This window comes from Sinocyclocheilus anshuiensis, unplaced genomic scaffold (assembly GCF_001515605.1).
Source record: "Sinocyclocheilus anshuiensis isolate Anshui unplaced genomic scaffold, SAMN03320099.WGS_v1.1 scaffold755, whole genome shotgun sequence".
Classification (NCBI taxonomy): domain Eukaryota; kingdom Metazoa; phylum Chordata; class Actinopteri; order Cypriniformes; family Cyprinidae; genus Sinocyclocheilus; species Sinocyclocheilus anshuiensis.
Genome location: NW_015552587.1, coordinates 1 through 23621, shown reverse-complemented (window position 1 = coordinate 23621; position 23621 = coordinate 1). Strand labels below are relative to the sequence as shown.

General features: G+C 38.4%; 2 protein-coding genes across 2 annotated transcripts in view; both read left to right on the top strand.

Moving 5' to 3' along the window:
* Positions 1–18462, top strand: part of LOC107665465 (chromodomain-helicase-DNA-binding protein 1-like) — a 30455-nt gene extending 11993 nt beyond the window's left edge. The window contains exons 17-39 of the mRNA XM_016456349.1: positions 277–387; positions 949–990; positions 1072–1143; positions 1428–1577; positions 2180–2328; positions 2463–2559; positions 4548–4643; positions 4760–4945; positions 5417–5577; positions 6218–6259; positions 6343–6476; positions 6874–7012; positions 7240–7390; positions 7506–7628; positions 7846–7989; positions 9472–9729; positions 10558–10683; positions 12678–12856; positions 12942–13041; positions 13163–13214; positions 13884–14115; positions 17811–18075; positions 18356–18462. Of these exons, the coding sequence (XP_016311835.1) occupies positions 277–387; positions 949–990; positions 1072–1143; positions 1428–1577; positions 2180–2328; positions 2463–2559; positions 4548–4643; positions 4760–4945; positions 5417–5577; positions 6218–6259; positions 6343–6476; positions 6874–7012; positions 7240–7390; positions 7506–7628; positions 7846–7989; positions 9472–9729; positions 10558–10683; positions 12678–12856; positions 12942–13041; positions 13163–13214; positions 13884–14115; positions 17811–18075; positions 18356–18448 (3102 nt within the window). The 3' untranslated portion in view covers positions 18449–18462. The remainder of the gene's footprint in view (positions 1–276; positions 388–948; positions 991–1071; positions 1144–1427; positions 1578–2179; positions 2329–2462; positions 2560–4547; positions 4644–4759; positions 4946–5416; positions 5578–6217; positions 6260–6342; positions 6477–6873; positions 7013–7239; positions 7391–7505; positions 7629–7845; positions 7990–9471; positions 9730–10557; positions 10684–12677; positions 12857–12941; positions 13042–13162; positions 13215–13883; positions 14116–17810; positions 18076–18355) is intronic.
* A 508-nt stretch (positions 18463–18970) lies between these two features.
* LOC107665466 (chromodomain-helicase-DNA-binding protein 1-like) lies at positions 18971–21369 on the top strand (the record flags this gene model as incomplete). Its single annotated transcript, XM_016456351.1, has 2 exons — positions 18971–19243; positions 19524–21369. Coding segments are annotated over 2 exons (366 nt in total), but the record flags the coding sequence as incomplete, so codon positions are not given.
* Between the last annotated feature and the right edge of the window lie 2252 nt (positions 21370–23621).

Below are 23621 nucleotides of genomic sequence, written 5' to 3'. Positions count from 1 at the left end.
ATAAATTATTTTTTATATATATATATATATATATATATATATATATATATATATGAAAAAAAGATCACATTCTAAATTAAAATTCCCTCACTAAGTGTCACTAAGCAGACATCCTAGAAAATACCTGTTTGGAGGAATTTTGATTATTGTGTTGAACTTCTGCGTTAGGCGCTCCATAGTGAAAGGGCAAGTGTTGATCTTTTCAAAAGCTCTCTCTGGAGGAGAAACCTGTCCTGAATAACCACAGCTAACCAAAACGATATATATTGTCTGCAGCACCTTATTCGCAGCAGTGGGAAGCTGATTCTTCTGGATAAACTGCTGGTTCGGCTGAAGGAACGAGGGCACCGTGTGCTTATCTTCTCCCAGATGGTTCGGATGCTGGACATCCTAGCGTTGTGCTTCCATGAGAAACTTTTATGTAAAAGATAATGTTCAGCATGCTCACCGGTTACCAGTTGCGCTCTGTTTTTCCTGCACACATAAAAATGTTTTTTATGCATTTGCAAAAATGTCACTTTAGGGCAGTGGCTCTTAACTGGGTGTCAAGGGAATGTAGGACCGTTTAAATAAATTATTTTTTATATATATATATATATATATATATATATATATGAAAAAAAGATCACATTCTAAATTAAAATTCCCTCACTAAGTGTCACTAAGCAGACATCCTAGAAAATACCTGTTTGGAGGAATTTTGATTATTGTGTTGAACTTCTGCGTTAGGCGCTCCATAGTGAAAGGGCAAGTGTTGATCTTTTCAAAAGCTCTCTCTGGAGGAGAAACCTGTCCTGAATAACCACAGCTAACCAAAACGATATATATTGTCTGCAGCACCTTATTCGCAGCAGTGGGAAGCTGATTCTTCTGGATAAACTGCTGGTTCGGCTGAAGGAACGAGGGCACCGTGTGCTTATCTTCTCCCAGATGGTTCGGATGCTGGACATCCTAGCGGAGTACCTGAAGTACCGGCAGTTCTTATTCCAGGTGATGGCAGGACTCACTCACTGGAGTTAAATGCACTGTTTGTGGCTCAGGTGTGACTTATGGAAGTGTATGTGTTTGTAGAGACTGGATGGTTCCATAAAGGGTGAGATGAGGAAGCAGGCGTTAGATCATTTCAATGCAGAGGGCTCTGAGGTATGTGTGAAATCGCTGATTATCGAGGGTTTAAATATTAATTCTGGTGTTGATTGCATTATCATTGTGAAGTCTAAAATTGTGTCACTTTGATCTGATTAAATTATTTTGGTACGATTCATATTTATTCAAATAAAGCTTTCGGTTCACAATCTGTCAATGAATGGAAAGTAATTATGTATATTCTCCAAATATTCCAAATATAAAGTGTAATTTGCTGAAAGTTTGTAGATTTAAAAAACAAAGAAACTAGAAGAATTGAGGTTTGCCGTTGTCTCTGGCAGGATTTCTGCTTCCTGTTGTCCACGCGAGCAGGTGGTCTGGGCATTAACCTGGCCTCTGCGGATACAGTGGTCATTTTTGACTCCGACTGGAACCCTCAGAATGACCTGCAGGCCCAGGCCAGAGCGCACAGGATTGGTCAGAAAAAACAGGTCAGCCTCCACATTAGCATCAACTCCACACATTACATGCCGTCAAACCAGCATATGTTACATAACTGATATATTAGTCAAAACCTTCCAAAAATATTTACCTGATATATCAGTTATGTAGTGTATGCTGGCTTCATTGCATGAATATTGATTAGAGCTGCACATGTTGCAGTATATGGTGATTACAATCTCTTATTATGTTAAAATTGTAACAGTTTTTCATTGTAATCTGGTGACTGGTCTGACGTCATAATAACAGTAGTGATATTGATTAATAATAGTATTACTGAAAAATCATGATGAAATTTATCTCATATTAAAACCTCAGTTGCCCAGACAGTTAATTTAATTTTTCTTGAATTGTTCAAATATTGTTTTCTGGCAAGTCATGACCCTGGAAACTGTACATGGCAGATTTTGAAATGCTTAAAAGTGCACCATAAATGAGTAATGCTCATAAACGGCTGTCTCAGTTATAACTAAATGACCTGGCAACAGTATTCATTACATCATGACTTCATTTGCACTAATTAATCTACACATTTATTCTTTATAATTTAGTGTAGTTCAGTACTGTAAATGTTTGTGATCTTCTCTTTCAGGTGAATATATACCGTCTGGTGACAAAGGGCTCGGTTGAGGAGGAAATTATTGAGAGAGCCAAGAAGAAAATGGTGCTGGACCACCTAGTAATTCAGAGGATGGACACCACGGGGAAGACTGTGCTTGACACGGGTGCTGCTCCTTCAAGGTAGAGCTACCTAACTTGACATAAACACTTTATTTTTTATTGAAGAACATGCAGAAAAAAGTGGAAATTCTGGTGTGTGTCTATAGTGTGTACATATAAATGATGGTGTGTTATTATTGTTTGATTTCCTGCAGTTCCACTCCATTCAACAAGGAGGAACTGTCAGCCATCCTGAAGTTTGGTGCTGAAGAACTTTTCAAAGAGTCGGAGGGAGAGGAGCAGGAGCCTCAGGTCTGTGGGGTTTAACTCTAGGGCTGGGCGATACACTGGATTTGGACTATGTTCATGTGACGTTTCTGTGCTGCAGCGTCACAAATGCTTGTCATTTTGAATGTGTTTAAGTGCTTCGGTTTAAAAACAAGTGATGTGAGTGCAATAAGCAGTGAAATGTTTGGAAGGTGTGCGCTCTGTCTGAGAGCTGGTTTGAGTGCGCACACATAAAGCCGTTTTTCCTACAGCGCGCAAGTAGTGAACTGAGCTCTGGACTGGTGCTTTATTGGGCTTAAATGGTCAAATACACACTTGTGTCAATGTCCTCTTTGTGAGTCTCCCTGTAAAACAGTTGGTTTTGTGTGAAGTGAAAGTGAACGGTTCAGAAAGAAAATGCATGTTTATCAGATAGGGCTGGGTGATTTCCCCGATTTTATTGATTAATTCGAATTTAATGTTTTGCCACGATTAAATTTTGTAGAAATCGAGGAATCGCGATGTTGAATAGAAATATTACCAAACGTTAGAATTAGACACTTTGACAATATGCCAATGATAACAGTAAAGAGAAAAGAACGATCCGACCGCATGTCGGCGCACGTGATTAACTGCTCTGTGTGACGCGTACTTATCGCTAGGCACCGTTCACACAGAATGCACTTTTGTGTTGAAAGATGCGACGCTGCAGTGGAATAGGAAAAACATGCAAGAAGAAGGGAGTGACCTTCTTTTAACTTGAGCGCTGCGTTTTTAAAATGCCGTTTCATGCATGAGATGCTGCAAGAGAAGCGAGCGCAACAGTCAAACACATCCATGTTCACATAGAAAAGCAACGGAAAAGCAGAGCAAGCAAAGAAAAAACCTGTACCTACTACTGTATGTCTGATATTTCATGATTGCATCATGGTGACAGACTGAAAGCTGCTGTTGTTTTTACTGAACATTTATAGTGAATAATAGTCTACTGGTGTTATACCTTCAGGCATTTTGAATTTGAATTACCTGACTTTTGAGAATTTTTTTTTAAAGCATTTTCTTTGTATTATTTCTGAATATATAATATGTATAAGACAAGTTTGTACAAGATGTTGTTGTAGTTCATGGATCTTTTCTGCAAATACATTAAACAAGTGATTTGTTTAACATTTACATCATGTTGACAACTTCATGTGTGCTGCACTTGGAGTAGAATTTTCTTACCTAGAGGGTTAATAAAGAAAAAGTTACTTGAATCATGTTGGTTACATTTTCAAGCTGACTAGTTAAAAAATCGTAAAAAATGGAGAATCGGTCAAATGTTCTGAAAAAATCTAGATTTAAATTTTTGGCCAAATCGCCCAGCCTTAGTATCAGTATATTAGGTCTGCGCGTTTGGTCTTAAAGGGACAGCAGGCTAATAAACCTGCTGCTGTCTGTGTCATGAATGTTAATCAAACAACAAAAGAGAGAAAATCTCTTGACTGAATCACTTCTGTAACTTAAATAAGAGTAAATCTATATTTATTTGATTTAATTTACACAGTGATGACTATGCAGTGTTTTTTTTGTTTGTTTGTTCATAACATACAGTTTTAGTATTTCTAGTGCTTGGAGGTTTTTTTTTTTGTTTTTTTAAAGTAGGTCTATTTCATTTGTGTCTGTTCTGTTGTAGTTTTTGTCATATTGCTTGTAATTAGTTCCTTTGTTCTTATTTTATCTTATTTGGTTCTTATTGTCTTCAGTAAGCTTGAGATTTTTTTTTACTTATGTTAGGCTAGTATTATTTTTTGTGATATTGAAATTGATGGCGAGAAATATGAAATTTCAGTGGTTTCAAATATTTTGATATCATTACACCTTTACCATGCAAAAACAACTGTATACCGTTATCATGACATAGAATTACTCATATTGTCATATAAGATTTTGGTCCTGTTTCCCACTCCTATTTAACACAAACATGGTCGTCAGTGTATGGATACGGACTTCTGTGCAGCTGCTAATGATTGACATGTTTATTGATCTGGTAGGAGATGGACATTGATGAAATCCTGAAGAGAGCAGAGACCAGAGAGAACGACCCTGGACCATCGACTGTAGGAGAGGAGCTCCTCTCTCAATTTAAGGTATACACTTTAAAACGTAAAATCTGTGATCCCCTTCCACATGTGCTGGACCGTCTCAAGAGGCTATCAGTCACACGATTAACACACAATTAAACAATGCTTGCTCCATCTTGCAGGTAGCAAATTTCTCCATGATGGAGGAGGAGGAGATTGACATGGACACCGAGAGGGATGGTAGACATGATATGAACTGGGATGACATTATCCCAGAGGAGCAGCGGAGGAGACTCGAGGAAGAGGAGCGACAAAAAGAGCTAGCAGAGATCTATTTACTGCCCCGCATGAGGAAGTGTGCTAAACAGGTTAGCCAGTCATACAGCGTTTAACAGTGCCAGTAATGTCAAATGCTTGGGTTACATCATGAACTATTTCCATTAGACAAAATTAATGGTTAGATGAATGTTATACTGGTCCATAAGAGATAAATGACACGCAAACTAACATACACACCTATTTCTTTGTACTGTTCATTTCCTTTTTTTTTTTATACTTTATCAACTTTTCCAAGACATTAACAAAAAGTTTCAGACAATTACAAAATTGTATATCCCCCCACCCACATTAAAATAAAATAAAATAACATACAAAACAGGTGACAGGAATACACTCTAACATTATGTAACCAAATGAACTTGTTAAATGTAAGTATTCACAAAAAATTACAGAAATAATCTAAAAGATTTGTGGTCTATGCATAATGTTATAAATATATCAAACTAAACAAGACCATAGCATATTGAGCTTCATGCCCTTTTTTTATTTTGTGGTGACAGATCAACTTTAATGGAAACGAGGGCAGGCGTAGCAGGAACAGACGATACTCTGGTTCAGACAGCGATTCGGTCTCCGACAGAAAGAGGCCCAAGAAACGAGGAAGACCTCGAACTATTCCAAGAGAGAACATTAAGGGTTTCACTGATGCTGAGATACGCAGGTAAAGCAGATTCAACACTAGGGGTGAAAATCTGTGGAAAAAAACACTTTTAATTTTTGGATAATCTAATGACAGTTCCCTGTGAAATGTATTAATTGTTTTTCTTCACACAAAATGTATATATTCTATTATAAAACGGAGAGTTCCGGTCCTTGATTCTGATTGGCTGAGCCGCGTTCGAAGCTGTTGTAAATTACTCTACAAACATACACCTTTGTTTACGTTTGTGTGTTTGAACCACTTCAAAGTTCAACCACTTTGTTTGAACCACAACTGTTTCTGAGGAACTACATTGTTTGGTGGAAGAATACTGTTTTTATTAATATCATTACACTTTATTTGTTCTGTTTTATTTTGTGAAACCTAACTACGTATATGGAATAACCGTTTTATAAAAGCAATAAGCCCCGTGAAGCCGTGGTTTACAGTGAATTTATAACAGCTAAGGGGGTTTTAGGCACAACGCGAAGCGGAAACAACGCCCCTTAGCTGTTATAAATTAACTGTAAACCACGACTTCACGGGGCTTATTGCTTTAATTAACATTACAGTGTAATCTTGAATTATTGTATTAATACATAGTCATGTAAAATTGCTTAATATTGTATGACTAATGTTTACTAAACTTTTTTCCACACAGGTTTATTAAAAGTTATAAAAAGTTTGGTGGCCCTTTAGAAAGGTAGGTAGCTGTTTTTCATAGCTTCATATGGTAGCAGTTGCACGTTGGCCTCTGTCATTGATGTGACTGTCTGCGTATTGCAGGCTTGATGCTATCGCTCGCGATGCTGAGCTGGTGGATAAATCGGAGCATGATCTGCGGCGGCTGGCTGAGACCGTACACAACGGCTGTTTGAAAACGCTAAGAGAGAACCCCTGTGGACCTGAACGAAGCTCAGGCAAGAGCAGCACAAGACCACACTGACTGATTACTGAGGAGTCTGTGTAAACTAGGGCCTGCAGGGCGTGAAATTGTGGCTGGATTATTGTGTTTTGTGCATTTCACTCATTCCACATAATCCTGCAGTCGTGATGTGAGATTCATGCCTCTGGGTTATCCGTGTCATCCTTTTCCACCCTTGATGAAATGAAAAGCACATTTAATTGCATGGGTGCAGTTAAAACATTTTGGATGCCATAAAATAGTATGAATAAGACACTACTAGTAAAATAAACATTTACACTTCCTCCTGAAGTGAATAAATCCACTCCCATATGAAGCATTTGTGATTGGACACTTTTAAGAAGTACATTTGGAGGCCTGACTTGATTTTGTTCTGTGCTGGTTCATATCAGGAGGCAGGCGAGGAAAGGTGAAAGGACCCACCTTCAGGATCTCAGGGGTTCAGGTCAATGCTAAGCTGGTGATCTCTCATGAGGAGGAACTGGCACCATTACACAAGGCCATTCCCGCTGACCCTGAGGAGAGGAAGAGGTATATTAGCATTCACATGAGTGCATTGCAATCCATGCAACCCTAGCCTGATTTTGACACGGTTTGCTTTTGTTAGTGTTTGTCTCAAATGTCTTTTTCTTGGCTTTGCTGCAGCAGCGTTAAGTTAAAAGTAGTTGTTTTAAAAGAGCATGCATTCAGTTGTATGTCATTTTATACTTTGGGAGGGCAGAAAAATGACTTGTTTTACAAGTCTTGAATATTTACAGGTATATAATCCCATGCCACTCAAAGGCAGCTCATTTTGACATTGAGTGGGGTAAAGAGGACGACTCCAGCCTGCTTATTGGGATTTATGAGTACGGTTATGGCAGCTGGGAGATGATCAAGATGGACCCAGACCTCAACCTCACACATAAGGTGCAGAAACGCATGGAGAATCAGTGGTGTTTGATTTAATGTGCCATTACACTGTTCTGTCCTTAGTGATTATATATGGCATTTAAATGATATATTGTTACAAAACGTGTTGCAGCTCCTTCCTGATGACCCTGACAAGAAGCCACAGGCCAAGCAGTTGCAGACACGAGCTGATTACCTCATCAAATTACTGAGCAAAGACCTCGCCAAGAAGGAAGCACAGAAACAAGCCGGCACAGTGAGTCACGCAGATTACACACAATCCTCTCAAATTACTGCACAACATCACTTGGCTCACTAAAAGCAGACGTAAGCAACAAACGGTGTTGTGTAAAGTGGCTAAACTGTAACTTATAACAATAACTTTGTCTGTGAACAGCTCCTATAATTTAATTTGCTGTTCAGTGCTTTATTGATCATACAATACGATCACTGTTGTTCCTTCTGCTCTATAGGCAAATTCACACAAGAGAAAACCACGGGGCAAGAAGAATAAAGCGGTAAAGCCGAAGATGGATGACGTGACGAACAGTCTGTCCTCTGCACCGCCATCAGATAAGAGCTCTGAAGAAGAGGAAGAGAAGGAGGAAGAGGAAAAGGTTTGTGTTGCTGTAATAGTGCTGTTGTGTTTTTTTTAAAGCTAAAACCGCTAAAGCTAACAAGCCATTTCAGCTATTAAGATAAAAACTGACACATTTCTTAATTTACTCCCTCAACAGCTGTCAGTTTTTATTTAGGAACCAGGGTTCTCACGGTTGTGGAAAACCTGGATACATTAGAGAATTCTGGACCTGGAGAAGTCATGGACATTAACGTGTCCTCTTTTGAAAGACCAAACAAAGTAGTTTCGCTTTCACAACGAAACACACAGTGTCACACACCACGGCCTAGAGTGAGCGGAGGCCGGCGGGCTTGAGAACGCACCAAGAGCTTGTAACACTCCAAAGAGAAAGGAAAACTTGAAATCGCATCATATGACCCCTTTAAGACTCAGGAATGTCTATGATGACTATACAATTTGTGTAATTTTGAGCGGGAGCTGATATGCTTTGAGGTCAAATAAAGATGTATAAAATGTTCCACTAATAATTTTATATAAAAATGTTTTTAAATCATATGCTTGCAATGCCAAGATAAGGCAATTAAATAAAATAAACAATTAAATAAAAGTGTAATTGACAGTAGTCTACCAGGGCTCCAGACTGTGACTAAATGGATATTTTGCGCTTTATTTTTTCTGCATAAAATTTTTTTTTTCTTTTTTTTTTTTCTTTTCTTAACTGTGGTTATCATGATACAATCATACAAATTGTATGCAAGATGAGGCTGTTATAATTTTCACAGATTCTCACAGAAACGGGTACTGGAAAAAAGGTTGGGAACCACTGTCCTAGAGCATTCATTGTGTTGTCATCAAACTCGACACTTTGTCCAAAGCATTTAACATCCTTCTGTGTACCCTTGTCACCCATTTAGACTCTCTGTATTCACATTTTTTATGTTAGTAAGTGCTGAGAATGCACTTTCACAAGGTACATTGTCAAAAAAAAAAAAGAGCAGTAAAGCCACTTTACATAGCGGTTTCCCAAGACTGTATGATGTGCACTTAGGCTAGAGTGGATGCATTTCTGACCACATCGCCTGAGACTGATCTTAATGCCAGGTGTAAGCGAGGTCTGATACATCCTGACTGTAAGACATTTCGTGAAGTTATAGGAACAAAATTGGCTTTGGCAAAAAGTGGTATGACATTGTCCGTGATGCTCACTTCTCTGCTTCTTAAGCCTTTTTCCTGGAGTCTAGCGGATTTATCAGTATACTACTAATTCTAAAGATTTAAAGACGAAAAAAAAAAAATAATTAACCAAATTTACTTGGACCATTGTCTCTTGTCCACAATGAAGATTTTAATGACTTTCTCCAACTCTGATACTCTGATCCAGCTCAGAACATTTCTAATGATATTTTCCATGCTCCATTCCACATTGGCAATATTTAAAAATAAACAATGTCCCTTGCAATTTGACAACCTTGATGAAAGAATAATCGCCTGTGCTAAAGTGTTTCTTGTGTTCTTCCAGGAAACTCCTCCAGCTAAGCCAGCCAACAGAAGAGCATGTGTGTCAGAGCGGCCGATAAAGGAGGAGGAGGATGAGGATGAAGAGTCTGATGAGGACGAGCCTGAGGATAAAGAGCCCGAAGAGAAGGACATAATAGAAAAAGTGGTCAAAAAAGAGATTAAGAAGGAGAAGAAAGAGGAGGGTCGGGACAGCAAAGAGAGGGAACCAAAAGAGAAGGAGATGAAATCCGAGCCTGAAGAAGAGGCTCCTGCAGAGAAGGTCACAATGCTCATAATCACACAACCCTTAACTGTGGCCTTGTTTTGAAACCTAGTGAGCTGCCTACCTAGAAAGTGTTTTTGGAAAGCAAAGGCACATTACGAGTCAAGCCTACATCCGATTAGCCGATTTTCATCTAGTTGTCTTTTATGGATTGTCCACTTTTGCATGCTCTCCATTAGGGCTGCACGATAAATCGCATGCGATATTTAACGCGCATCTTATCAGTAAAAAATCGCGCGAATATGAACGTGGTTTTGCGCAACTCGTCAGTGAACAACGGCTCTGTGTAGTTAATGCTGCTCAATGTGAAAGCACGCACGTGATGGAGATTTACGGCTGATTACAGAACCGGCTTTAATGATAAGATGCGCGTTAAATATCGCATGCGATTTATCGTGCAGCCCTACTCTCCATCTCACTCATTCAAACAAGCACTCTCTCAATCGCTCACTGACTGTTTCGGTTATTAATCATATCTCTGTAATGTTTTTCATAGCAGTCGAGATATGTGTAAACAGTGTTATTTCAGCAAGCTTTACGTGACCGAATCGGTCAGTCTGTCCCTTTTTCCATTCTGAATCAATGAGTATGACACAACTTTGACAGATTTTAGCAAACACTGGCTATTGATGGGAAACACTGACTGAAATAGTTTGTCAACTAGGCCTTCAGTAGCCACATGCCAAAGACTGCAAATATGCTGTTCTAGGCAACTCGCTAGGTTTTAAGACATTCTAGTGTAATTTTTGTCTTTGTATACAAATATACTCTTGGGTACAACATTTGCATGAATTGTTATTCAAAAGCCGTTGATGGTGTTCTCAGGCTGTAGAGGTGAAAGCAGAAGTGCGGGAGAAGAAGGCTGACACCCCTGTGCACACGCCCTCAGGAGGAGATGCACTTCCCCTGTCTGACGAGTCTGAAGAACTGGACCAGAAAACCTTCAGCGTGGTGAGTTTGGGGGGGTTTTCCTAGCCAATTCTCAGGCTGAAGTCTTCTCTACAGTTTGTCTACAGTTTGTGGAGAACTGGAATGCGTCACCAAGTGAGTGGCTCCGGTGAGGAGATAACCCTATTAAAGGGGTCATGACATGGATTTTTTATTTTTTTTTTAATGTGTTACTTGAGGTATACTTATAATGTTAATAAAGTTTTTGGCGCAAAAAAAAAGATTATTTTTAATCCTCATTCTGACCTTCTCTAAAACTACCTGTTTTAAGGGGCGTGTCCTTTAAGGCTTGTCAGTAATCGGCCACTGTTATGATTGGCTAACATCACTGCATAAGAAACAGTATCAACGCCCCTCGCTATTGCATGTGAATTGGGGGGCAATTCGGCGTCATGCATTGTTCACTTTTAGTTCGTTTTGAGTTTTCCATCTTTTCCTCACCTTCTTTTTGAAATAGTTTAAAAGAGCTTTGTGCATTTTACTTTAACACTTTCAAATTAGCATCAATTCGGCAATTTGGTCAATTCAATTCAAGCAACAACAAAATAGAGCGTAGAACATAGAACTTTTATTAACAAAACGAATAAAAATACACCATGCTATATGCCTAATATAAAATAACAAAACTTGCACAAAGTTTAGGTATACAAAACTGAATATCAGTAAACACTGTGGAACCAAATAAATAAGGAACTTAGAACGTTTATCAGCAAAACGAATAAAGAAAGCTTGGAGGCACGGCATACTTGATGTAAAAAATAAAATAAAATACAGTTTAAATAAATAAAAATCAGCAAACACTGTGGAACCAAATAAATAAGGAACTTAGAACGTTTATCAGCGTTTATCTGATCTGTGATGCGACTTTCGTTCGGCACGCTGCGTTGAACCATGCTATATGCCTAATATAAAATAACAAAACTTGCACAAAGTTTAGGTATACAAAACTGAATATCAGTAAACACTGTGGAACCAAATAAATAAGGAACTTAGAACGTTTATCAGCAAAACGAATAAAGAAAGCTTGGAGGCACGGCATACTTGATGTAAAAAATAAAATAAAATACAGTTTAAATAAATAAAAATCAGCAAACACTGTGGAACCAAATAAATAAGAAACGAATGTTTAAAAAAAACTTCCAATATCATCCTTAGATAAATGGCAGACGTCAACAGGCTTTTCAAATTCCAAAATATTTTTAAAACAGGCGCTTTTGCATGTTGTTTTGAAACTCTTGTCTGTCTCACCTCACTCTTCTTGTCAGCTTCTCCTCACGTGATGAATGAAATCTGATCTGTGATGCGACTTTCGTTCGGCACGCTGCGTTGAGCAGCCGCGTTCAGTTTTTAATTGCAGTGTCTGTTCTCTAACTGAACTAAATGATTTTTATTACTATAAAAAAATCTAAACGACGGTGGGTGACGTAACCGGTGTTGCGGCTTCACACCGGTACAACCGTCAACACCGACTATCGCAGCAACCCTATCCACTTGTTCCTTATGCTGGTGTCCTTCTGATATCTGTACAAAGATGTGAATGAGCTGTTTAAACCAAACGCGTCAAAGCAAACGGTCTTTCACTGCACTTCTCCTGATGACAGACTCGAGCGTGGACTGAGTCAGAAAGTGAACGCACATCTGTATACTGTATCCAGTGTAGACGAGATAGCTTTTGACGTGACACTCAGCGTAATCAAGTGTCAGCCGACTGAACACCAGTGGCTTATGGTGAGAAGAAGACTATTCGGCGATGTCTTGCTCTGGAGGCGGTGTTTATGCAAATGTTTGTGACCTCTTATATACCAAGGCAAATTTGATTTAAACTTAAGTGGTTAATAAAGATGCAGACTGCTCCATTTTTTTTGGAAATTTGCCATTTTGTTGGCCCAAGTATGCAGATCACTAGGTTTGGTACAGAGCAGATGTCTCATTTTCTAAATGACATTGATGTGAGGTGATCGCACTGGAATGACGCATCTGTATCGTGTGTTTGTCAGTGTAAGGAGCGCATGCGGCCGGTGAAGGCAGCACTCAAGCAGCTGGATCGTCCGGAGAAGGGTCTGTCTGAGCGTGAGCAGCTGGAGCACACGCGCCAGTGCCTGATCAAAATAGGAGATCACATCACCGAGTGTCTGAGAGAATACACCAACCCCGAACAGATCAAACAGTGGAGGAAGTACGGCCATTTTATCAGCTTAGAATGCACAATATATAAATGAAGGTTAATATTGAGTTTAACCTGGTTTATTTCCAAATTCCAGAAATCTGTGGATATTTGTTTCGAAATTCACGGAATTTGATGCAAGGAAACTGCATAAACTATATAAACACGCCATCAAGAAAAGACAAGAAAATGCTCAGGTACGGACACTGTTTTCAGAGATTCTGTGTTATGGTAGTGATATTTTGTAATCTTGTAATTATTTATATCTTTATCTTTGGAATATTATAATTGAGGTTTGTGATGTTTGTTTCATTTCAGGCAGTGGAGCAGAACACTAGCTCTGTAAATACACAAAGCTTTAAACATGCAGGTATGTCTGCTCTCCATTTAGTGTTAATTGATGATTAACATTCATGCATAATGCACGTGTGACCATGGTCCACAAAACCAGTCATAAGGGCCAATTTTTTGATTTATACATCATCTGAAAGCTGAATAAATGAGCTTTCCATTGATGTATGATTTGTTAGGATAGGACAATATATGAATATATTATATTATACAATATAATAAATGGCTATTGCTACAAATATACCTGTGCTGCGAGTGACTGCTTTTGTGCTCCAGGGTCACATATGATCTTAAAATCTCAAAATCTCAAAATTACCCAGTTTTCTAAACTCATTATATTGTGAATGATTCATCCATCGTGCATGCTTGTTTCATTTATCATCAAAATGTCACATCTTGATTTTCTAATGTAACTGCATCTCTCTGGTGACCTATACTGCACTTATGTAATCATTTAGTCTGCTTAAACCCCTTTTTTAAAAAAGACTGAGATCTCATTCAGATCTGCTTCTGTCCAATCAACAACCGATGGATAAACCACTGCCCTAATTATTTTTCTGACAATCTGTTTCTCTTGGATTTACGTCACAATACAAAGAAAAGATCTGTTGCTGCTGCAGCTTTAATGGTGTATGGATCATGCCACATTTCTGCTAATCTGTTACACTGAATGCTGTTGTTTTTGCAGATGTTGAGCGGATAAAGGAGTCCCAGCAGGACGACAGCAGCAGAGACAGCTACAGCTCTGACAGACATCACTCATCTCGCTACCATGAGCACAGCAAAGATCGGCACGCTGGCGACTCGCACAGAAAGAGCTCCGATGCCAGGAAGAGACCCTACTCCTTCAGCAACGGCAAAGACCACCGAGAGCGAGAGAGAGACCAGTACAGAGAGAGAGGAGAGCGACAGGACAGCAGGTGCTTTTAACTGTAGCAGCGTTCACAAATGCAGCTTTCTTCATTTTTTTCAATGGGGTGATGTGCATGAAGCACATGACATGCAGGGAAAAGACAGGATATCATGGCCACAAACTAATTTGTTCCTTCATTTGAGGTAAATTGTGACCATGTTGTGCTAATTCGTTCCCTTGTTTAAGTGAAATCTTATTATAAGATAATTGAAAATCTTATTATAAAATCATTGAAAAATTATTAAAACCTGACCACGATTTAACTACAAGGAAACAAAGTTGTGAGAACAAATTATGCCATTTCTTGCCAAAACATTAAATGTAAACTAATGAACTGTGTATGAAAATGCAGTGAATATAAACAGTGTTAAGGGATGAACAATATTATTGGCCAGTAAAGGCTTAAAATTAACTCCTGGTATCTTCCCATTAAAAACTATAATGATAATTTTTGTTTGAAAATTCTATATATCTAGAATGATATATTCTATTTATATCTAGAATTATATATGTATAATAGAATTATATTTAATATTGGCAGATTTCCTTTAAAGGTATAGTTCACCCAAAAATGTAAATTGTCATCATTTACTCAACCTTGACTCGTTCCAAACTTGTATGGGTTTCTTTCTTCTGTAAACACATAAGAAGATATTCTGTTGGTAACCAAACAGTTGATGGTAGCCATTGACTTACATAGTATTGAAAAAAATACTGTTACATCTACAATGTTTTAGTGCTTTTCCTGCAGTTCCTAGATCTGCAAGGTTGAATTTCTTGACCACTAAAAGTGAATTTGCAATATAATGATAAATGAAATATAATGAATAGATATAGAACTAAACTATTAAAGGTAAATGTTCTTGGTTTTATTAATTTAAATATACAACAAACTAATATTTGAAAACATGGAATGTGTAAGACCAATGTTCCCTCTAATTTTTTTCTTGATGAGCAAAAATTTTCTCTATTGGGCGGACATTTCAGCCACCTGAGCAAAAACAGTCTTTATACCAGACCTGTACAGCACGCGCACACAAAAAAAGTGCATAACTTTTAACTTTAATGTGCTATTTATATTTGATTTGACCCTTGATGTAACTAAATGATGCACATTTTAGGTTATCTGAGAAAACATTTTTACAGTGCTGTTACCAAAAAATCCTATTAAAAATCATTTAAAAAATCTCAAGCAGAAGAGTTAAATTCTTTATTATAATATAATGTGATATGAAAAAATGAAGCAGATATTGCTAATAAATTCCCTTTTTGAGGTTAGTTATCATCAACATCCCTATGTAGTAGAGATTGCACACTACTACACCTGTGTGTGTGAGACTGTAAATGTCTGGGGGTTTTGTTACCGTTCTGTGCCCATCATTTGCTATATTTCCACCACTTAATCAAGCCATTCTTCTTTAAAACATGACGTTTTATTTCACGTCATTGCGTTTGCATTGGCTCTTGTGTTGAGCTATTTCGTCTGCAACCGTTAAAGTATTTGATTTGTACAGGGACTGATTCGGCGCACATCATTCTATGAAACCTGTAAACCGCATTCACTGGTTCTAACTTGCCCGAGCATTGCAATTATTTCGCATTTACTAGAACCCACTCAAATGGCTTTCCCAACTCTGTGTGTGCGGTATATTATTTATTCTGCACGGTCGCGACTGATGGTGTGTTTACATTCGCATCTTCCGCACAAGTTCAAAAAATTTCAACATGAGCGGAAAAGCTTATTGACACATCTGGTTGAATCAGAAATTGGAAGAGAGCATTATTGTAGCCATCTGTGGGCACCCTGAAATTTATGATATAGTTCTGGCGCATAGAAAACAATTAAAATCAGCTGTAGTGGTAGGCTAATTGTATTTTATTAGCATGGCTACAGAGATGCTGCTATCAATAAAAAAAATGTCATCGTATGTACAGTAGTAAAATGTAACATGTTAATGTAGGATCAATACTCATCCGTCTCTGGATGGTGCTTTGAAACGTTTTGAAACGCTTTGACACGTCGGCGTTTGGCTTTCCTGCGTATTTGGGACTTTCACAACAGGTACAAAGCAGCGATCATAGTTATCTCCACCATGGTTGATCGTGCAATGTTTTTATTCACTCGAGTGACATTAAAAAACATCCCACGAGTAATCTAGAGCTAGTGACGCAATGCGCATATTCGCTTAGCGTTTGGTGTGAACACACCATTAAGTATACTTCGTTTTTGTACGCTAGCGTATGCGTACAGTCGAACACGTAGCCTTTCAAAGTATACTCCATTTGAAGTTGCGAACACGAGCGGTCAACACATGCGCTCTAGAAAGCTTCATCCATGTTCAGTGTCTGCTCTATTTTTCCCCATTAAGTCATGACTGATAACAAATATTTTTTAACTCTTTTAAACCAAAGCTGAGCTGTCTCATACCCTCTCGCTCACAAGCGCTTGTCAATGTGAGCGTCTGTTGTTGCAGTCTCCGCTATTTTGTTGTCGTTGCCCGTCTCTTTAGTATCGTTTTCTACTGTGAAACAATGGCCCGGGACAGTGTTGCCACCATGTGGAAAAACTGATTACTGCAAAATAACTTCAGTGCGCATGTGTGACCCGAGCGTACAATGTATGCGCGGTTACAAAAATCGGGTGGTGCGCGTACTGTTCTGATGACGCAATTTGCATCTGTACGCTGTCCCTCGCGTACGCATAAAAAGTGAAGTATACTTTGGGCTTTAGAGGGAACATTGTGTAAGACTGAAGGGTGTTACTACAGAGTGTTATTTAATGTTCTTAATAGGGCTGTCAAAAAAATTTGAATTTCGAATGTTCGTTGAATTTGAAATAAAAATCCACATTCGAATGCAAAAACGCTGCATTCGAATTTTGTGTGCGTCAGGCAGCCTTATCAGTGGACACAAGATGCGATGATGATGTAAGTGTCGTTGCATTTTAATGTTTTGTTAGCCTATCCAGTTGAACCCACTGCTACATTGTTCATTCAAAATATTGAGGAAAAAGAGAACATCAATGCGGAGATGTTGTTGTTTACGGAGAAACTGAAACCAAGCCGTTCACACACAACACATATTTATCGCATTTTCTAGAGGGACATCTATCAGCGTTGCACTCGCGTCTCGCACGAGAGCCGCATGTTTAGAAAGCCATGTAAAATTAATGTAAGTTCAACTGTTAAAAAACATGTCTCGAGACTTTATGGCGGTTTTTCCCCATCCCACTGCATCTCATGTTTTTAAATGAAAAAAGTACTTTTAGTGATTGGTTTTCGTTCCTTTGTATTAAACTATACATACATACATGATGCTGTTTTATTTCTAATTGTTTAAGAAACTTAATTATATATTTTTTATAAACATTATTTTAAACATTATGCACTTTTTCAAAGATAGTAGTGTTATTTTATTATGCTTTGAAGAATCGTGCACTAGTAATATTTTGCTCGATGCGCCCTCTTGTGGCCTCAGGAGAGAAGCCAAAAACTTTTTTCCCCTCTAACTGAAATTATGCCTTTTAAATTCGAATATTGATAATATTTAAGTACAAAATTCTAATTGAGTTTTTCAGCCATTTTGACAGCTACAAGTTCTTAATGTTCTAAGCCATTTTTGAATATCAGGTTGTTTGTTTTAGGAGTTAAAGGTCATCATGATTTATGATGGTAACGTGTGGCTGATTGACTGATTTTGCAGATACTACAGCGACAGCAAGCACAGGAAGCTGGACGAGCACCGCTCCAGCAGAGAGCACCGATCAGAAAGCAACTCCAAGGACAGGACTCACTCCGAACACCGCTTCCACTCTGAGCACCGCTCTGCCTCTGACTACACGCATCACAAATCGTCCCGGGACTACCGCTACCATTCAGACTGGCAGATGGAGCACCGGCCGCGCTCTCCGCTGGGACACCGCTCGCCCTTCGAGTACTCGTCAGACCACAGAAGCACACCCGAACAGGTCTGGAGCGGCCGCAAGACATAACGCTCTCCGCTCTGCTCGCTTCTGATTAGCCATAGACACAAAACACACAGGAAATGCCTTAGGGGACTGTCGGCCGCTGCACTGGGGCTCTGGGAGTGCCACCCTTTCCTACTCACCTTCGAGAAACACAGATCATATTTTTGTATTTAAGAGTTAGCTGCATTCTTTCGTAGGTGCTGCAGAGTAATTTTTTTTTTATTATTCTTTTTATAAATTGACTACTTTCCTTTTTGTTTGTTTTTTTACTTGGAAACAGATGAATCCATGTTTCACTGTCACGTGCGACACTGGATCCGGACATACAGCCGTATATAAACGCAACGCAGCTTATTTAAGAAGTGTTGAGTGAAAGGATGCTACAAATGCGTGCATGTCTCGAGACTTTATGGCGGTTTTTCCCCATCCCACTGCATCTCATGTTTTTAAATGAAAAAAGTACTTTTAGTGATTGGTTTTCGTTCCTTTGTATTAAACTATACATACATACATGATGCTGTTTTATTTCTAATTGTTTAAGAAACTTAATTATATATTTTTTATAAACATTATTTTAAACATTATGCACTTTTTCAAAGATAGTAGTGTTATTTTATTATGCTTTGAAGAATCGTGCACTAGTAATATTTTGCTCGATGCGCCCTCTTGTGGCCTCAGGAGAGAAGCCAAAAACTTTTTTCCCCTCTAACTGAAATTATGCCTTTTAAATTCGAATATTGATAATATTTAAGTACAAAATTCTAATTGAGTTTTTCAGCCATTTTGACAGCTACAAGTTCTTAATGTTCTAAGCCATTTTTGAATATCAGGTTGTTTGTTTTAGGAGTTAAAGGTCATCATGATTTATGATGGTAACGTGTGGCTGATTGACTGATTTTGCAGATACTACAGCGACAGCAAGCACAGGAAGCTGGACGAGCACCGCTCCAGCAGAGAGCACCGATCAGAAAGCAACTCCAAGGACAGGACTCACTCCGAACACCGCTTCCACTCTGAGCACCGCTCTGCCTCTGACTACACGCATCACAAATCGTCCCGGGACTACCGCTACCATTCAGACTGGCAGATGGAGCACCGGCCGCGCTCTCCGCTGGGACACCGCTCGCCCTTCGAGTACTCGTCAGACCACAGAAGCACACCCGAACAGGTCTGGAGCGGCCGCAAGACATAACGCTCTCCGCTCTGCTCGCTTCTGATTAGCCATAGACACAAAACACACAGGAAATGCCTTAGGGGACTGTCGGCCGCTGCACTGGGGCTCTGGGAGTGCCACCCTTTCCTACTCACCTTCGAGAAACACAGATCATATTTTTGTATTTAAGAGTTAGCTGCATTCTTTCGTAGGTGCTGCAGAGTAATTTTTTTTTTATTATTCTTTTTATAAATTGACTACTTTCCTTTTTGTTTGTTTTTTTACTTGGAAACAGATGAATCCATGTTTCACTGTCACGTGCGACACTGGATCCGGACATACAGCCGTATATAAACGCAACGCAGCTTATTTAAGAAGTGTTGAGTGAAAGGATGCTACAAATGTGTGTCGTCTTTATCCGCTGAGGGGTTTCTGTTCTGAAGGACTGGGGCTCACCTTCCAAAGTACCTCGTTTACAGTGTTTTGTGACCATTTTGCCAATTTTTATCTGTAATTTTTCTTTCCATCATGCTTGAATTATTTAAATCTGTCTCGGCTGTAAAATAATCTGGACTATTTTTAGCGCGCATCAGATAATGTCAGTTTTCCACATTGTACTACTGTAAATTATTGTATAAAGTAAATCAAATGGGCTTTTCTCAGGCTGGTATTTTTTTAACTATTTCCCCATCGACTCAGGCTATTTCCTCTCTTCCTTGTTTTTTTTGACGTTTCTTTAATCTCAGTAGTTTTGAATCATGAAATGGGGTAAATATTCCACGTGTATTCGTTCTGTAGGATCGTTTGGTTTGTTGATCTCCTCTTTGGTTTCTCTCTCTGTAAGTGAATTGGCCTCACTTTATAACAGCATCATGTCAAAAAATACAAGCTGTGTAACAAAAAAAGGACATGAAAGGGTCGATCGTAGCTAGAGGCACTTATGAGCTCTCCTTAGAACATTTCCATGATGATCTTTCCTCTTGTTTTCTATAAATGTTGGCAATAATGTAATATTTTCTATGCAGCCAGAGTAAGTCAGAATGCTGTTACAGGATATACTGATGTACATAGATCTCCTATATTTCAAATCCAAATTTACACTGAAAATGCATGAGTTTTTAAAGTAATTGTTTTATATAATTGTTTATAAAGTCATTAAACTCAAATCACTGTTTTCACCTGTAATCTGGCTTTAATGTAATTTAGTGTGCTTTTCATGCAATCGTTTTCAAAGTAGATTTACGATTCGGAAGCATTTGACGCTGAGGTGGGTTGCTGTTCGTCTCTGCCAATGAATGCAAACTTTTCAAAACGGGTTTGTTTTTGGGTAAACTTTGCAAACTGTTAGTTGTTGCTTATTTGAATATGATAGATTGTAATGCCAGGAAACTTTGAGTGGAAGCCAGCCAAACAGATGTCTGTCACTTTTGTCAGCAGTGCATTGCATCATTTACCATTTGAACTATATTCCTCTCTACTTTGAGCCTGCCGTTTGATGCATGTGAACTACAACTGAACGTTTCCATCTGCATGTTCTCATGCTCCAAAAACGAAAAACTCTTTTTAGACTTCCATTGCATTTCTTGTGTGGTTACGGAAATGGGCAGAATTGAAAACACTACTGCACAAGTGGAAAAACCCACAGCATGCGTTCACTAGTTTAGTGTAGGATGAAAAGCTTGCTTAGTTTGCACCTGTAGTCCAATCAGCTGAGCACTGACTGTAACAGACTGAGGGAAGTGATGAGCCTGTGTCTTTCAATCGTTTAATAGTTGATGTCAAATGCATGATTCGTATGCTTACAATTTCACTGATGTTATCAGAAGAGACATTTCTACAAACAAAAATCTTATCACACATAAATAGATCTTACAATGCATATGTTAAATGACCTCAAGATGCAAGATAAACTATTTTATGACCAAGCCAAGGCTAATGCTGTCTATAGGAAAGATAAGGAAGTTTACTGAGACTGAAGCACTGCAGGGTGAGCGTCACTGGATATCTTGTAACGTGATCTATGTCTTACATGCTTAAACACAACTAGGGTAACTTGGCTGTCTGATGTAATCTAACACGGCTGCCACAGGTTCAAAGACAGGCAAAGAGAATAACAATAACCGGCCCACTTCCGGTTGTTTGAAAAATAAGCATAGAAAGGCAACATTTATTCAGGCGAGAGTCATCCTGGAGGACAGGACGCAGTTGAAATGGCTGCGGATTTTAGTAGGTCTTTTTCTCCTCAAATATAATGTTGGCAGTGGCTTTCTTGGCTGCAAGACAAAACAAAAGACTGGATCATCAACCGTTCATAATTGCTTTTAAAGACTGCAAGGAAACTAATGACAAATGCTAGTCGCTGTTATAAACATACAGAGTTTGATCATATAACATGCTTCTCAAGTCATTGATGAAACATCATGTCAGTGAAGATCCCTAATATTCCAATGCATTTTTTTTTTGTTATTGCTCCAATCAGAAACAAACAGCAAATGCATGAACTGCATCTGGTTTTCACCTTCATCTCTAAACTTGTCTGCCGTCTCTGATGCTTTATCCGTGATGTCTTTCATCACATTGTCGATCTTGGCTTCATTCTTTAAGAAGAAGGGCCGGATGATCCTTGTGTAGATCAGAATGGAGCCGTTCGATGGAGTGGGAGCCATGCACCAAACCAAGAAAGCACACTAGCAAGAAAAAACAAACATTACAGTCTACTCCGTATTACAAAACTCAAACACTAAGCATTAATGACAATGTTTTACATTACAAAACTGTAAATTCACACAGTTGTTTCTTGAGCGGTTTAAAGTAACCTGTGTTTGGACTGCAACTCCCGTGGTCACTCACGACTAGCCCAAATTTCTGTATCAGAAGACGCCACCTTTAAATGGCTATAACTTTGGAAAGAATATTTTCACAAAATGTAGTACAACTATCCCATATATCTCAATCTAAAGAGGCACAACCAATTTCAACAGGTCAATAATGATCAAAAACATGTCAATCTTAAAAATGTAAAATAAAGACTATTATTCATTACGCCCGTGTACTGCTAATAGGAGAATACGATTTGGCACACTTATTAGGGTACACACTTACTAGTCTGGGATCTCTAAACCACACGAACTCCTCCAACCAGTTCAAAAATGCACTTTTCTTTTCGTTTTAAATTTTGAGCCCTTTGCTCTAGAAACAAAATGCTTTTTCTTCTAATTTCAATGTGTTTGTGGTGTTTATCAATAATTAAAGAATAGTTTTACTATTTATGATCTGTCGTGGCAAAATTCCCCCATTCTTGTCATGCACCAATTAAAAAAAGTGAATATATGGTTTGTATTTTTTATTAAATAATAAGAATAACTAGATTGAAAAGTTGGCTTGAAAAAGCCTAGCTACAAAGTTTGAAAAAGTTTTAAAAGCTTGCAGTCTGAAAGTTTTCAGTTTGAAGTAGTTTGAAAGTTAAAATAGTTTTAAAGATTAAAGTTTGAATGTTTTCAAGGCAATACAATCTATCGGAAAAACAGATGGGTATAAACAAGTTACTAACATGTTGCTAGCATGATTCTAGCATGATTAGCATGGTGTTAACATTTTGTTAGCATGATTACCAAGTTACTAGCATGTTTCTAACATGATTAGCATGTTACTAGCATGGTGTTAGCATTTGGTTAGCAAGTTACTAGGATTTTGCTAGCATGATTAACATGTTACTAGCATGATTAGCATGATGCTAGCATGTTTAACAAGTTGCTAGCATGTTTCTAGCATGATTAGCACGATACTGGCATGGTGTTAGCCTTTTTTAGCATGATTAGCAAGTTACTAGCACATTTTCTAGCATGATTAGCATGTTTCTAGCATTTTGTTATCATGTTTCAATGCTAATCCAGCTAAAACTAGTTGACTCAGTAAAAAAACAGCTAAAAAACAGCTAAGACCAGACTGGCCTGCTAAAAAAGTGGCCAAGAACCACTTTAAAACCAGCCTGGAAGACCAGCAAAAGCAGTCAATCAGCTTAGGCTGGTTTTAGCTGTATTTTCAGTAGGGAGTTGTTAAGCTTTGCTACAGCAACAGACAGCTTAAATACACCGTAAGTCTTATTGTAGGGCTGTCACTAATACATGAATTCCAGAAGTTCGTCCATTGTCTTTGTTCCACATTAATTGTCGTAGTTCCTGTTTGAGTGTAGGGCTGCCACTAACGACTATTTTTATTTCGATTAATCTATCGACTAAATTATCGATTAATCTAAACGATTAATTTCCCACAAAAAAAACATCAACAATTTTACTTAAGAATATTTTATTAAACTATTTCATTAAACCAAATGAAATCCAAAAGTAATAAAAGTAAAGAGCAACATAAAGTGCAAGAAGCAAGTGTCCATCTC